The 15,424-nt window shown below is 42.7% G+C and overlaps 2 protein-coding genes across 4 annotated transcripts in view; both read left to right on the top strand.

Annotated features, from left to right (window-relative positions):
- The first annotated feature begins 4,670 nt into the window (after positions 1-4,670).
- sall4 (spalt-like transcription factor 4) lies at positions 4,671-11,420 on the top strand. Of its 3 annotated transcripts, XM_019866373.1 has the most exons (5): positions 4,671-4,878; positions 6,558-8,987; positions 9,060-9,358; positions 9,662-10,139; positions 10,387-11,420. In XM_019866373.1, the coding sequence occupies exons 1-4, from the start codon at positions 4,812-4,814 to the stop codon at positions 10,097-10,099; spliced, it is 3,234 nt and encodes a 1,077-aa protein (XP_019721932.1). In that variant the 5' UTR covers positions 4,671-4,811; the 3' UTR covers positions 10,100-10,139; positions 10,387-11,420. The 3 variants fall into 3 exon arrangements, with proteins under 3 accessions (XP_019721932.1, XP_019721941.1, XP_019721923.1); XM_019866382.1 differs by having other exon boundaries at positions 9,063-9,358; positions 9,662-11,420; XM_019866364.1 differs by having other exon boundaries at positions 9,662-11,420.
- A 2,265-nt stretch (positions 11,421-13,685) lies between these two features.
- The window catches only part of atp9a (ATPase phospholipid transporting 9A), a 29,991-nt gene continuing 28,252 nt past the window's right edge, over positions 13,686-15,424 (top strand). The window contains exon 1 of the mRNA XM_019866253.1: positions 13,686-13,868. Coding sequence (XP_019721812.1) covers positions 13,801-13,868 — 68 coding nt within the window. The 5' untranslated portion in view covers positions 13,686-13,800. The remainder of the gene's footprint in view (positions 13,869-15,424) is intronic.

The raw sequence follows: 15,424 nt of genomic DNA, 5'->3' as shown, positions 1-15,424 counted from the left end.
AAATGGAAAGGGATTTAATCTGCTCCAGGGTCAAACTCTTGTCATCATGAAACCTTTCTTGACCCTTTTAAGAAACATTTTAATGTTTTTAAGATTAAAATTAAGTCAACCACTGTTAATTCTAAATGTCATTCTACATTTAGGAAGGGTACGTTATCGGTTGCCACACTGACCAAGAGCAGCAACAATGCTCCAGTCACACACAAATTGCTGCATCCTTTTCCTCACAGAGATGTCACATGAGAGATGTGAGTTTGCCACATTTAAAGATAATGAGAGGAGCCGCTTTGTTTGGTGGTGAATGGAGTCGACTGTGTTCACACTCACAACGGCGCAAACTAAGGATGTGTAGTGTTAAGAGCTTCAGGAGTCGGTTCAATTTTGATTCTTTAGGATGCATAGAACTTACTTTATTTGTGCATAAAAATCCTAAATAAATAAAAATAAACATAAAAGTTGTACATAACAATTTAAGCATAAAGCGCAAATTAACAAAATATTTATTCCCCCTTGAACTGGGAGGTCTAAGTAAGCGAAAAAAAGGACCCCGAGTTCACTGACCAATTTCAATGTGATGTCACTCAACAGTACCAACCACATGGAGACAAAGACCATCAATGGCAAAACAATATTTACAAAATTATAAACCCAACCATCCATCCATTTTCCGATCCGCTGATCCTCACTAGGGACACGGGGGGTGCTGGAGCCTATCCCAGCCGTCTTCGGGCAGTAGGCAAGGGACACCCTGAACCGGTTGCCAGCCAATCGCAGGGCACTCAGAGACGAACAACCATCCACACTCACACTCACACCTAGGGACAATTTCAAGTGTTCAATCAGCCTGCCATGCATGTTTTTGGAATGTGGGAGGAAACCGGAGGATCCGGAGAAAATCCACGCGGCCCGGGGAGAACATGCAAACTCCACACAGGGAGGCTGAAGCTGGAATTGAACCCGGTACCTCTGCATTTTGAGGTCGACGTGCTAACCACTGGACCACGGGGCTGCCTATTATGAACCTATATCCTTATTTATTTCGTATTACATTTAGTTATTCAAAACTTCACCGAGCACAAAGTGATTTGTACTGGTGACTGCGTGAAAAAATGCCATTATCACCCTGCATTAAGTAAATAAAGTAAGAAATGAAATGCTTTGAAGATAGCATTTCTTTATTCATATAAATTAAGAAAATGATGAAGGTTTGCCTCTCCGGGTACTCCAGTTTTCTCCCACATTCCAAAAACATGCATGGCAGGCTGATCGAACACTTGAAATTGTCCCTAGGTGTGAGTGTGAGCGCGAATGGTTGTTCGTTTCTTTGTGCCCTGCGATTGACTGGCAACCGGTTCAGGATGTCCCCCGCCGACTGCCCGAAGACGGCTGGGATAGGCTCCAGCACCCCCGCGACCCTTGTGAGGATAAAGCAAATCGGAAAATGAATGAATGAATGAAGGTTTTCTGGAGGTCAAAACATGTGTTGAATCAGAACAACAAACAATTCATCGGGATCAGCCATCTTTGTTGTTTACATTCACCTCGAATGCTTTGAGGTCGGAACCGGGACAATCCAAGTGAGATAAATCCAACTTCCCACGTTCCTCAAATGCAGCATCCTTGCATACACACAAAAGAATGCTGTGTTGAATTGACTCGGATTTATTTCGTTAAGTGCTTGCACGAAATAGAATCATCGGCATCCAGGTACATTTTTAAAGAAGACTGTACATGTACTTAAAAATATCCGGAGATCCAGATGATTTTATTGTATGTGGTCAATTGAAATATTTAAATAGAGGAAATTGAACACACCATTTTTTCAGTGCGAGAGGTGCCGTTATCTTCTGTGCACGGATGGCGGCAAACAACTCTTTGATAAGTGATGACACTTCACATAAGTTACTGTGTATGTTCTTAGCCTAGTGAGGCTGTTCCCTCTTTTGGAAAACTGTGAGTGTCACAAAAAAAAAAAAAAAAAAGACAAAGTAAAACAAGCAAGTAGTTAATCATTTGTCGCTCACATGCAGTCCATGATGCCGTACAAAAGAGCGGCTTAAACATTCAAAGGTTTGGGCAAATTTCGAGGTCACTTTTGTCAGAGAAATTGGTCCATTTATGAACTATAGAGGGCATTCCACTTGAGATGATTATAAATTTTGATCCACCGGTATTTGGGTAATGACAGAGTTTCTTGTATTGTCTCTCTACACAACTACAATACACCACTCACAAACAGAGAGGGATATGTGGGTAAAATTTTACGATGAACATAAAATAAACGATAACCTTTACAGGTGACCTTCATTTCACCTTTTGAATCAGTCTAACAAAAATTTTCTTTTCGATGATTTAGGAGTAAACTCCATTTTCGGAGGCTGAAAAGTATTTGGACAATTGACGTAGTTGTAAATATATCTGTAATTACGAGGGTGCATTTTAGTATGCTCAATATTTCACGAGAACATTTTGTTGCTGTCAACATTAAAAGTATTCCCTATAGGCAGTAGGGGGGCACGGTTGTATTTGCACACACAGTCGCAGAAGAAGAAACAAAACAGCGTATTCAAGTATACTTTCTTATTGGGGCCATAAAGCGTCTAGACAGCACTCCCTTCTTTTCCACCTTCAGTCGAGACCCTCAAAGAGCATTTGGTCATCCAAGTGTTTTGTCCACTCTTTGTCTGCGGGGGGGGGCCATTATGTAACACAAGCTATATATGTTAAAGGTAATTCCTGGAGGTGTTTTTAATTTTCAATAAGGCATCAGAACTATCAAGACCTGCAAGCAATAAAAATATTTTGTTGAAAATCGCTCACTGTTGATGATATTCTGACACAAACCACAGGAATCATTTCATCCCCATTTAAACGTTGTCTTTTATTGAAAGATAAACACAACACCATATTGTTGCATCCTGAGGAATCCTCAGCCTTCTCCTGCAGCCCGTCTTAAAACAATGGCTTTCCCCAAAAGTTCCCACGCAACGCGTTTGATCTCAGCTGACCCCTCGAATGTCTGCGCGGCAGAGTTTGGACCCGGCTTGGAATGTCACTGGTATGCCAAAAATAAATTCCTGTCTGTGCGCATGGGCTGACTGGGAGAACGTAAAGGGAAAAGTTCAATTCAATTGTAAAGAACAAGTCATTGTGTGTGTATAACGCTGATGTATTAGATGTGCAGTGCTCTTCTGTTGGGGGATTTTTTTCCCCCCTCTGGGGATTATTAGTGAATTCCATTGTTTACTATTCAATTGATTGTTTGGGGGCTAGTGTGATTGTGATGCACATACGTACAGGATCTGGATAACATTGAAAGAACAGCATGTGCTTTTGAGGAGCTAACATAAAGTTGTTTGATTCTCTCCAGTGCTGTGTGGTAAATTTCCAGGAATGCTTTTTGTTCTTCGTCTTTTGGTGGATGGTCGTCTGTGCCCACAAGGTGAATGCTAATGAGATGCAGGATTAGAATTATTGCAGCATTTGTGTTTTTACTGTCTGTTGTTGAAATAGCCCTTTACGATGTCAACATGCCTTCTTTATGAGTGATATGCTTTTGGCATTACATCAAACTCATTTGAAGAGAACGCAGAAACATTTATATAGTCTGCATGAGTTTTCAGAGTCTATTTTTAACAAAGAATGTTCTCCCTTGTTCCTAACATCTATACAAGTGGGTCACATCTTTGCAACAATTGGAGAATGCGGGTCCCAGGGCGACAACTAGTTTATTTGTTTATTTAAGGATCCCTCATCAGTGTCTTCAGTGCACTATTCTTCTTTGGATCCACTCACAAAAAAAAAAAAAAAAAAAAAAGCAACAACAACAACATCAACAACAAGTGGTACATTTACAAAGCACAGAGAGTTAATCATTTAGCACAAGTCAAGTTATGTTCAGTTCACCAACTGTTAAAACACAAATAGAAGATTTAAACAAAGATGAGACAAGTGAATTACAACTCGAGCTACATTAATTGAGCAAAATTTCACCATTGGTCACTGATTTATTTATTTATTTATTTTAGTTTGTTTTAAGGGTAGCATGACTGCTCATTGACATAAATTGTGATGGTAACGGCATGTGGCCTGTGGGCCATATTTTGCCACACTGTCTTCAAAGCATGGTTAGCTATCCAGAATATTGATTACCTTTTTATTCAGATACATTACAAAGGCACGGGCAAAAATATATAGCCTATATAGTGTATGTTAGGTTTTTCTAACGAAATGCTGTTTTTTTTTGTTGTTGTTTTTATACAAGCACACGAATTAAATTGTGTGAAGATCAAGACAATCTATTAAAAATTGAACGAGGGCCTTTGAGTTTTAAATGATCACCTACTTCCCTTTGCCATTACAGAGCAATAAAACATACAATTAATGTTATGGTGGTTTCATTGTGTGAGGGGGGAAATGATTTGGGGTGCTTTATTTGGAATTTCGTGGACTACTGTATTTGGATTTGACTTCCTGCGATGCGGGAGCCGGCCAATGAGCTGGGCGTCATTAAGCCGGCCTCCGTGCTGCAGGCCCGGCCACTGGCAGGGCTTCTCCCGCCCCCTTCATCGATGAGGTAGAGGGCTTGCTCATTTGAATAATGTGCGACAACTTGGACCGGAGCCAATCAGCTGTCGGAGCACAGCGATAACTCGCAATGCATTATTGATAATAATAATTACGTTGACATGCGCATTTGAGGAGGTAGGAGCGTGGTGGTGAGGGGCAAGCATTTTTTTAAGGCCAAAAGAATTTGTAGAAGAAGAGGAGCATAATAGTGCGGAACTCTTTTTGGCCCAGATGGTTGCAGCATGTCGAGGCGCAAGCAAGCCAAACCGCAGCACATCAACTCGGACGAGCCCGGGTCCGCACAAAACGGTGAGTTTTACTTAGAATTAATTGTTTTAATGGTTCCCCATGGACACGTTTGACGGTGCTGATCGGAGGTTTGGGACGCAAATCGAAACTCGACAAAGGTTACCCAGGTGTGGGTCTAAATGTAAATCGAACGTATCTTGAAACCACTGAAAAACTTATTTCATTCAAAATACCTGTTGATTGTTTTCCTTATATCCCCTCTTCGAGTGGGTGGTGTGAATGAAAATCCCCCGGACGTGAAATAAAAAAAAAAATTAACACTTACAAACCGGTTCCTTCGTAAAACAAGTCCCTTTTTTATGAATACATCTTGTGTAGTTTGATTTTTGTCGCCTCGTCGTGTCGAATCTGCGCACTCGAATCTTAAATCGCGTTTTAATTTTAATTTGATTTATTTAATGTTACCCATCCCAATTAAAACTCGACTTTTTAAAACAAGTCGAAATTCACATTCTTTTGCAAACGTTACAACTTTGAAACAAATGTAACTACACCCTCAATTATAAAAAAGTATGAAATGGGACTCCGGGAAAGCTGACCCAAAGGCAATAAATCCCCCAGTTTAATGCATGACTGTTTCCTTTGGTACGTATGTGGGGGGTGGGGGATGGAGCAGCGGCCCTTTTAGTGGAGCCTGTTGGGTGGGAAGGGGGTGGGGGGCCCGGGCTCGCTCGCTTTCTCTCTCTCTCTCTCTCTCTCTCTCTCTTTCTCTCGCTCTTTTCTCTCGTTCTCTCCTCCTTTCCCCCCCCCCCCCCATACCTCCAACAGAAGAGCGTTCACCCTTTTCTGTGAATGAAAAACTTGAAAAAGCTGTACTGGATTCAATGGTAGTGCGGTTGTAATCAATCAAAACGTACAAGAACGGCGTTTGTAGCCGGATAAGTGATTATCTGCCGTCTCAGTTTAGGTACTGCAGCCAAGGGGGGTAGGAGAGCTCTTGAGTCGTTTGTGCGCAAATGTGGGCAGTTTCCCCCTCGGATAAGTATTGTAATGCAACGTGTGTGTGTGTGTGTGTGTGTGTGTGTGTGCGTGTGTGTTGTGACACCGTTCCAGTACCTCCTGGTGAGCAATTATCAAGTCCAACAGTTTCTTTGAGCAAATGCAAACAGGTGGCCTGCCCCGTCTCCAGTCCACAAGGCATTAGCATTAATACAGCCAGTTGTTAAATAGAGACAAATTGAAATGTACATTTGGCAATTCACGCTGGTTTCGTTTTTTTTTTTTTTTGTGAGCTGAGTTACCTGAAAGTATAAAGGTGCACTTTTTTTCAGACAATGGTCCCACTACACTCCTCTAAACTACTCGGTGTTGATATAATAACTGCATGAATTATTTTAAATACCAATGCTTCCTTATGCGCTTGCACATTGTTGAGATTCGTGTTAAAAGTAGTTGGTTGCCCCCTGCTGGCCTTGTGGACAAAAGGTTAATTCAAAGTTGTTCAAGGGACCTGAACAGAGGAAACTGGCCCAGATGGACCTCCCTTTTACAGTGTTGTATCAGTGTTCTTTTTGAAAATTGTTCCAGTAATATATGAAAATAGTTCATTTGTTATGATTTAAAGGAATTTGTACATGCCAGAATGTTTAAAAAGAAAAAAAAACACTTGTTGATTACTACATTGTCATATGTTTAGAAAAACTGTCATTTAAAGGCGTATATCTTCCAACCCCTAACAGGCATTCTACAAGATGATGCAGCGCAGGAGACTGATGGAGAAGTGAAAAGATTCAGAATGGACCAGACTCAAATCTGCAAAAAGTGCTGCGGTGAATTCTTTGATGAATCAGAATTTTTGGAGCATGAAAAGAACTGTACCAAAAGCCAGCAAGTGGTCATTATGAGAGATGGTGACTGCAGTGAGGTGCCGGAGGAATATTCACAAGGTTCTCCTGAAGGCCCCACCAGTGACCATGACGATAGCCGGTCCAGCAGCCATTCCATAGCTGCTGCCAATGCTGACCAAATGGAAAAAAATGAGGATGAGTCTAACATGCACATGGAGGACCAAGAAGATGTACCTGCCAGTCCCGAGACACACTTCCAACCTTCCCCCGAGATGCAAGATCCAAACACTTTTGAGGCTATGACTACTGACGCTCAACTTTCTGCCTCCCAAACCACTTCAAACACAACAGCTCTGTCGTCGCAGGACGCCCTACAGGTCATCCCCATGATCTTGGAACAGTTGGTGTGCCTCCAGCAGCAGCAGCTACAGCAAATCCAGATTACAGAACAGATCAGAATCCAAGTGGCCATGATGACCCCACAGGGTCTCCGGTCATCAGTGGGTGCAGCCATGGACCCCCTGAAAGCCCTTGGCGCACATCTCTCCCAGCAGCTCTCTGCTGCAGCGGCTTTGATAGGAAAAAGGACTGGTAATCAGAACCTGTCAGTGGAGGCAGTGAACCAAGGTAAACTGTCTCTACCCACAAGCATCCCAACTTCTGTGCCTGCGGGACTGAGTGCAATGACCTCTAAAATGGATATTTTGAAGGGCATTCCGGATCTGGCTGGCCGTTTACCAGCGCTGCTTCCAGAGTCCCCAGGCGTTGTAGGTTTCCCGGGCACCTTCAGTGGTATCCAAGCAGGGATTGATTTGAAAAAAGCAAAGGGAAAACTGTTGAATCTTCCGGTAGAGTCAAAGAATGGAGACTCGTTATACAAGCACAAGTGCAAGTACTGTGGAAAGACCTTTGGCAATGACAGCGCCCTGCAGATTCACCTGCGTTCGCACACCGGAGAGAGGCCCTTCAAATGCAACATCTGCGGAAACCGCTTCACAACCAAAGGGAACCTCAAAGTGCATTTTCAAAGGCACAAAGACAAGTATCCCAACATCACCATGAACCCTCATCCTGTGCCTGAACACCTTGACAACATTCCCACCAGCAGCGGTATTCCCTTTGGCATGTCGGTGCCCATGGAAGAGTCAAATGAAATTAAGCCAGTGCTTGGCCATGCTGCTGCAGGGTTCCATTCTTCATCACTCTCCGGATTCAAGACATTCGATGGCTTCGGTGGTGGAGACCCGTTTTCCCAGAGACCCTCGCCATCCACGAGTGATGGCTCCCCATCGGTTTCCTCAAATGTCTATGGCAAAGACACCGGTATGGATCACACTCAGAAGGATGCAAAGGAGCTCCTGGGAACACTGCATCACATGAATGGTAATGTCATGTCTGGAGAGCAAAGCTCCGGCACTGCAAAGCTTCAGCAGATGGTGGACGGATTGGAAAAGAAGACAAACGATCCCAACGAATGCGTCATCTGCCACAGAATTCTTAGCTGCCAGAGCTCGCTGAAGATGCATTACCGTACGCACACCGGGGAGAGGCCATACAAATGTAAGATCTGTGGCCGTGCTTTCTCCACCAAAGGCAACCTGAAGGCCCATTACGGGGTGCACAGGGCCAACACCCCTCTTAAAATGCAGCACTCCTGTCCCATCTGCCAGAAGAAGTTTACCAATGCCGTGGTGCTGCAGCAGCATATTCGCATGCACATGGGCGGCCAAATCCCCAACACCCCGGTGCCAGAAAACCACTTTGAAGCAAATGACGCAATTGAGTCCTCTCCACCGGAAGAAAAATCTGTGGACCTAAATGGCTTTGAAGAAAACATGGAGGCTCAAGAACCTGAGGGAAGCTCTCAGAAGCCAAGTGAGAACTCTGACTCTCTCCCGCCTGCCACAGACGAGCAGAAGCATGCTGGCCCCGCCATGTTTTCCAGCCTTGATGTCTTGAAGAATCTCACCTCTGCTCTTGCACTAAAACGACAGGGTAGCACCCTGTCTGAGAGCGAGGGGACACCCAAAGAATCGCCGTCTGCTCCCAGAGAGCAGGAATATCAGAACGGCCGCAGCCCGGGTATTTCTGATTCTGCTGTGTCATTTCATTCTGCCTCTCCTCTCAACAACACCAGTAGCCTCAAGTCTCCGGAATCTGCTGCAGAAGAGTTTGTTCGTAATGGGTACAAACCGGACCTTGAAGGGACAACTCAAGGTGGAACTGAATCAAGTGGAGCCCTTGACCTCACGGCTTCAAGCAGCTTCACCCCAAAAGCGATCAAAGAAGAACCTAGTGTGCCATTCACAACTGGAGAATACGGTGAGTTAATCAATCTCGGAAGCACTGCAGTTGTTTTCATTTTGAATGGAACTCACTGCCTTTTTGTATCAGCAGCTGCAAGTAATATGCCTTTCATGAGGATCCCTTCAAGTCTGGAGATGAAGATTCCGCAAGAGAACCCGTTGGGGACCCATGGTTTGTTCACATCTCAAATGCCCCCGGGGACTGCCATACCCTCGCCAGTCTCCACGGCACCGCGCCGGTCCTCTAAACAGCATGTTTGTAACGTCTGCGCGAAGAACTTCTCTTCCGCCAGCGCCTTGCAGATTCATGAGCGCACTCACACAGGGGAGAAGCCGTTTGCCTGCAACATCTGCGGCCGGGCGTTCACCACCAAAGGAAATCTAAAGGTATGTTGAGTGTTAATACTGCCGACTTGCAAATGGCAAACGTCGCTCTCCGATGACAACTTTGTATTTCCAGTCAATAAACTTAGCATGGTGTTTTTCTTAACTCTGAAGATTGAAAAAATGTCTTTGAGCTGAAGGTATGTGTCTTAAAGAACACTGAAGGAAATCTAGAATATTAAGCGAATATAACGACAGCTCTGGCGGCCATTGAAATACATGCTTTTGTTTATCACGGTTGTTATCCAAACTTCACACTGTCTATGGATGGGTGTGTCATTTTACTGCGTTTTATTTTTCCTGCAGGTACATATTGGTACCCACATGTGGAACAACTCTTCAAGACGTGGTCAGCGTCTCTCCCTGGATAATCCCATGGCTCTTATGGCAATGAGCTCCGAGCCAAAGATGTTACCAGAAATGTTGCAAGCCCCCAAAGAACTTGCTGCTCCTCCCATGAACTTTGACCCCTCAATGTGGAACCAGTACACTACGGCCTTTAGTGGCGGTCTGACCATGAAGGCCAACGAGATCTCTGTCATTCAGGGGGGAGGCATCCCCCTCCCCGGGAGCCCTGCTGGCAGCGCCCCGCTGATTGGATCCACCGGAGGCCTCATGAAGATGGACGGATCCCATTCTGGCTTGCCTGCCTCCATGGCTGAAATTGAGAAAAACAGCTCTGACAGTGTACCAAAATCCCAGTTTCCCCATTTCATGGAGGAGGGGAAAATTGCAGTCAACTAATCACCTCAACTCTCACCCCGAATGTCTTCTCACAAATGAGGTACAATCATGGAATTCAGCATTGGTCTTTTCTCAGTAATTGTGTCACATCACTCATTCAATTGATTCTTTAGCATTGCTTTTTAGTTGGCGTAATGTAACTACTGTAGTTGTATTTTATATGAACATATACGGGTATTTTTTTCCTGTGACTATTTTTTTTTCCGTTTATCCAAAAGTTTGAATGTAGAACTTTACTTGAAACTCTGCTTTAATTCCACCTGTTTTGTTTTCTCTACTTTTTGAAGGATTTGGACTTTAAAGGTTTGACTTACAAGGTCAGTGTCTAAGCGCTCATAACTTTGGCATATTCAACCACCGTTTTGGTCCAAAATGACTACTTTCCCTCCTATTGTGTGCCATCGATTTTATGACATTTTTGTAGTGTAGTTTTTCACATTGAAAGGGGGGTTTGGACAGGTTACTCGAGTGTCCTGCCTGTTGCATTTGTGTTAGTTTTGAATGATGTACATAAGTAATGACAATGACTAATGGTTCTCCATGCCAAGTGCCTCACTTGAATTGAGTGCGTTGCTGTTGTCTTTCAATGCACCAGAGGATTAATTTAAAGGTTTTGGTAGAAGTATGATTTGTACCATGTAGCATTGCTTGTGTATCCGATTTACACCCAGAACTCTCTCTGCTGCCTTTGTGTTTTCTTGTAAAGCAGTGTCACATTTAGTTGGCTGTGCTCCAAATGCAGAATATTGTCCAGCCTGCACTTTATTTGAGGTTTATACGGTCACATTTATTGTTGCATCTCAGTCTCTCTATGTCATGCTGTCTTAGCGGGACAAAGGGCAAGATTACAATTTTTGTCCCAGAGGTTTGCCAGTGCTCGGATTGAATGGTCTTCAAATTGTAGCATTTTAATTTATTTATAGTACACAAGGCTTGAATTTTGGGGATAAGTTCTACCTCATTTATATTTTGGTTCTCCACACCTCCCTTTCTCAGTTAACTGTACATTTGTCCCCCAATACATTCTTGAGTACATATATTTTATTTTCTCCTCTAAATCTGCTGTGTTGAACTCCAATGAATGTATCACAGGACACTTTACACAAATCAGAATGGTCAGAGTTCATTTGAAGGCCCCTGCTGTACATTCCTTAGTAATTATGCATTTGCCAAGTTGTGCCTTTTTTGTAAGTGAACCATGTCAAAACTGCTTTTCAAAGATGTCTCTACAATTCAATGTTGAGCCAGTGTGGCGAGTTTACAGTGTACATTGTTTTGTTTTCTCCAAATGTTCCCTTCAACTGTTTGCTGGTTTTGAAAAATAAAGTCTTCACTTTTTTTCAGACCTGCATTGTCATGAATTCATTCATGCCTTCAAGCAGGAGTGCACTGGCACAAAAAAGGAAAAAAAAGTCAGCCCTGGCATTTTGACACAGATCGGCACGCATACATCCATAGTCCAGATTACATGAAATAAAGTGTGCACATATCTAGAACCATGCATAGGGAAACACCGGGGCTAAGGGAGACGACATCCCCATCAGAAATCTGTCTAGCTTCCCTGTTAAAAACGTCACTTTTTAAAGTTCATAAATAGCCATTTTGTTCCACTATAATTTCTGCTTCCATGTTTGTGCTACAGCTGTACCCAGTGTGTGTTTATGAGGGGGCAGGGTGAGTCTTAGAGTTATTTGTGCATTAGAGGTGCATTCAGAAATAATTTCCGTCCATACTGGTTCATTGCGACTGCTCGGAAATTTAGAATGTTGCTCAAATTTGTTGTTCGGCTATTCAGAGTGCACCAAAAATGGCGGTAGCAACTAGGCACTTCATCTGAGGACATGGCACGCTAGTGTAGTTAGTTAGTTTATGAATGTTGCATTCAAAAACTAACAAGAGTGAAGTTCACTCTACCTCTCTCACCACACCCACTCATTGAGCATTGCACAGATGTCAGAGTTAATTTCCAAACACACCTTAGGTTAGAGTTAGTTAGCTGGAGTCAATCTCAGCAATTGATTGCTTTGCAATTAAAAAAAAAACATCTCCCAGTCTTCCAAGGGGGAGGTAAAGAAGAAGAGGGCGATTGGAAAAATGAGCCTGGTCCAACTCCTGAAGGAGCACCAGGTGCAGCTTGCAACTGCGCAAGCTTCAAAATACATTGCATTTCTGTCACATTGAGCAGTGCGCACGGAAAAGGATACAAAGATATACTAAGATGTAATCAATTACCGCAACTCGACGGTATGGTCCAAACCTCCACCTTAAGGCAAATTTATGCCTGATATTGAATACACATCTCTACCAAGCACCACTAGTGTGCATTATGCTTTTATTTAACAAAATGAGAGAACCACTCAAGTAAGTGAAGTCATGGAAAACTTTTTTTTTCTTGGCCCCCCAAATATCGATCAAGCCCCCCCCCCCCCTTAGCCCCGAGAGAGGAACAAATCCTGGCGCTGTGCCTGTCCAGAACCTTGGTCAACACCCTCATAATACATGCAGGATCAAATCTAAGTTTTGCTGATCTTAATGAGAAAACTTTATTTGCCATTTCTTTGCTTATGGTCAGGAGCGCACATCAGCCTGTGTGCATGAGCACTGACAACTCATAATTGTGCTCCAATTCAATTATGTCATTTGTGTACTAAAGAATAGGTCATTGAAGTGATATCTATGTAGAGCAGGGGTAGGCAACTCCGGTCCTTGAGGGCTACCATCCGGGATGTTTGAAATGGTTTCCTCCTCACGCCTTATTCAAATGATCAGGATCATTATCAGGCTCCTGCAGAGATTGCAGATGAGCTGATCATGTGAATCAGGTGTGTTGGAGGAGGGAAATATGTAAAACATGCAGGATGGTGGCCCAAGAATTGCCCACACCTGATGTACAGCATTACTTGAACGCCTTTAGTTTGAAGTTGACCCTCGCGACATGTTGCAGAGTAACCTGTGCACAACCGCTGTGGTAGCTGGCTTGACCCAAGATGACTCACAGCTTTCTTCGCTGTGCTGTGGCTTCGATGGTCGGTCAAAATATGTTCTTGCTCAAAAGTTATCTGTGGTGGCTAAATGAGTGGACAACTCGATAACTGTGTAAAGCACGGGGTCCCATGCTGCAGATCAGAGGTTGGCAATTAATTTTTCAAACGAGCCATCAAACTCACTTATATTCAATATGACTTGAATGTATTTTTATAAAACAGTAAATTGTTGCAATAAGTGGCCATTGTGTCGCTTGGTGTATGCTGTTGTAATTAGGAAATAAAAACTGAAAAAAAAGTATATTTTCCTTGTTATTTGTCACGCTCATACATAAAACTATCTTGAGATTATGGAAAGCGTTGTTTTTCTTTTATTTGGGATAAATGACTTTATAAGAAGAACATAGGTAGTAATTTACAGAGAACAACGGGTAGGACTTCTTTCTTTAAAACATGAATATGCACTGAATTATTCATAATCTTTTTTTCTTTTTATGCTTGTTTTATAAGTTTGGTATGTGTCTTTATATGCATTTTCGCATACATAAATTGCCCATGAGGAGTCTCTTTTTTTCTCCCCTGCTTTGTCTTTATTTAGTGTGTCCCACCCGGCTCTCTGTCAGCGACACGGTGCAAAGTGACAGCCTCCGCCCAGGACCTCAGAACCGCTCCAGCCAAGCTGCGTGTCCGCGGCGGCGGTTTTTTTCCCCCCCCGGAATGACCGACAATATTCCCCTGCAGCCCGTCCGGCGGCCAAAGAGAAACAACAGCAAACACAGACATGGGTAAGGCTCGTTGAAATAACACACTCATTTTTTTTTTTAGCAGCCCTGTCGTTTTCGATCTCCCAGCCATCATTATGAAACACAAACGGCTGCTTTGTGTTGAAACGTCAGTGGGGAGGGAGAATGTCCAAACTCTGAATGGCTAAACCATTGGTCATAGATACTCTATTTTTGTTTTTTTATAAGGAAGGGAGTGTTATTCTAATATGGCTGTTTAGCAGCTAGCTTTAGCTTTAGCTTACATCCTTGTTCCGGGGAGTGCGTGCAGCAAGTGCATGAAACGTCAATATTTGCCTGTTACTGTAGTACACACGTACCCTCGGGACCGGAGCAATTGTTCTCTCATAATAAAACATTCCGCCCGTGAATATGATTTTTATGCTAACTATGTTGAAAAAAGGCACAGGCCTCGTGCAGATTGATGGAGTGGCTTAAAATAAGTGATGGTATCTAACGCATCAGTACATTGCACACAACCGACAGATTATGACGTTGAACGATGTGATGACATCCAATAAAAAAATCGATACAATAGATTTGCTTAGCAATTATAGATGCATGTTTTCGTTTTTTTTTTTATATACATGTATCTACTACTTTTAAAACAGTAATGACTCACATATATGACTAAAATACGAGGGGCAGTCAAAAATTAAATCACAGTTCTTTGCTACTGTTGGAGGCGCTTCACTTTGGGTTTCTGGAATATTTTGAAAATATTTGACACTGACAGCAACAGCTCTGTTTCTCTGAACCCTGGAGCGACGCCTAGAGTTAGTGTCACGTGGTATTCGCGAGGGATGCTCAATTTCTCCCAACCTTTTTATACTGGCAATACAGTTATTAACATTCCTTATTAATAATTCAGAGGATGTTCAAGGGTTTACCATTTTTGACAAATAATTTAAAATAAGTCAATACGCAGATGACACCTCTATATTTCTAAAAGGTAGATCCGCAATGGATACATCTTTGAATACTATCTCAGGCTTTTCAAAAGCATCCGGATTATCTCTTAATAATGAAAAAATGTGAACTACTTCTACCCTAGTAATTGAAGTTGAATCCGATTAGAAATATGATTAACACTATCTAAAAATGTAATGAGAAGAGAAGACAGGAATATTGCTAACCCTATACTAGACATGAAGAAGTCACGTAACTAGAGACCTTACAATTTTTGGCAGAAACACATTGTCTTAACAATGCTCACACTGCAACTCACTTCCAATTGTTTTTTGTGCATAATTTGAAACAAATTTTCCCGACACTAGTATATTGTATTTTTTTCTAATAGGATAACTGAAAATATATTTTGGTATATTGTTATCGTGATATACATACATGGCAATTTTCCGCGGATCCGCGGAAATCCGCCGTTTTATTTCTTAAATTGATCATTTTTGTGAATCGTCTAAATCCGTTGAGAAAAATTTAGGGGCGGTCAGATACCTTATCGTCGAGTTTTCACGAGCTCTCCCGAACAGTCTCTCTGTTTTCCGTTTGTAAACAGCCCTGCGATTGGACGTGTATGAAAGCTTCAACTAATCAGATCA

The sequence above is a fragment of the Hippocampus comes genome, unplaced genomic scaffold (assembly GCF_001891065.2).
Source record: "Hippocampus comes isolate QL1 unplaced genomic scaffold, H_comes_QL1_v1.1 scaffold409, whole genome shotgun sequence".
Taxonomy (NCBI): domain Eukaryota; kingdom Metazoa; phylum Chordata; class Actinopteri; order Syngnathiformes; family Syngnathidae; genus Hippocampus; species Hippocampus comes.
This window is presented reverse-complemented; position numbering and strand designations above follow the sequence as displayed.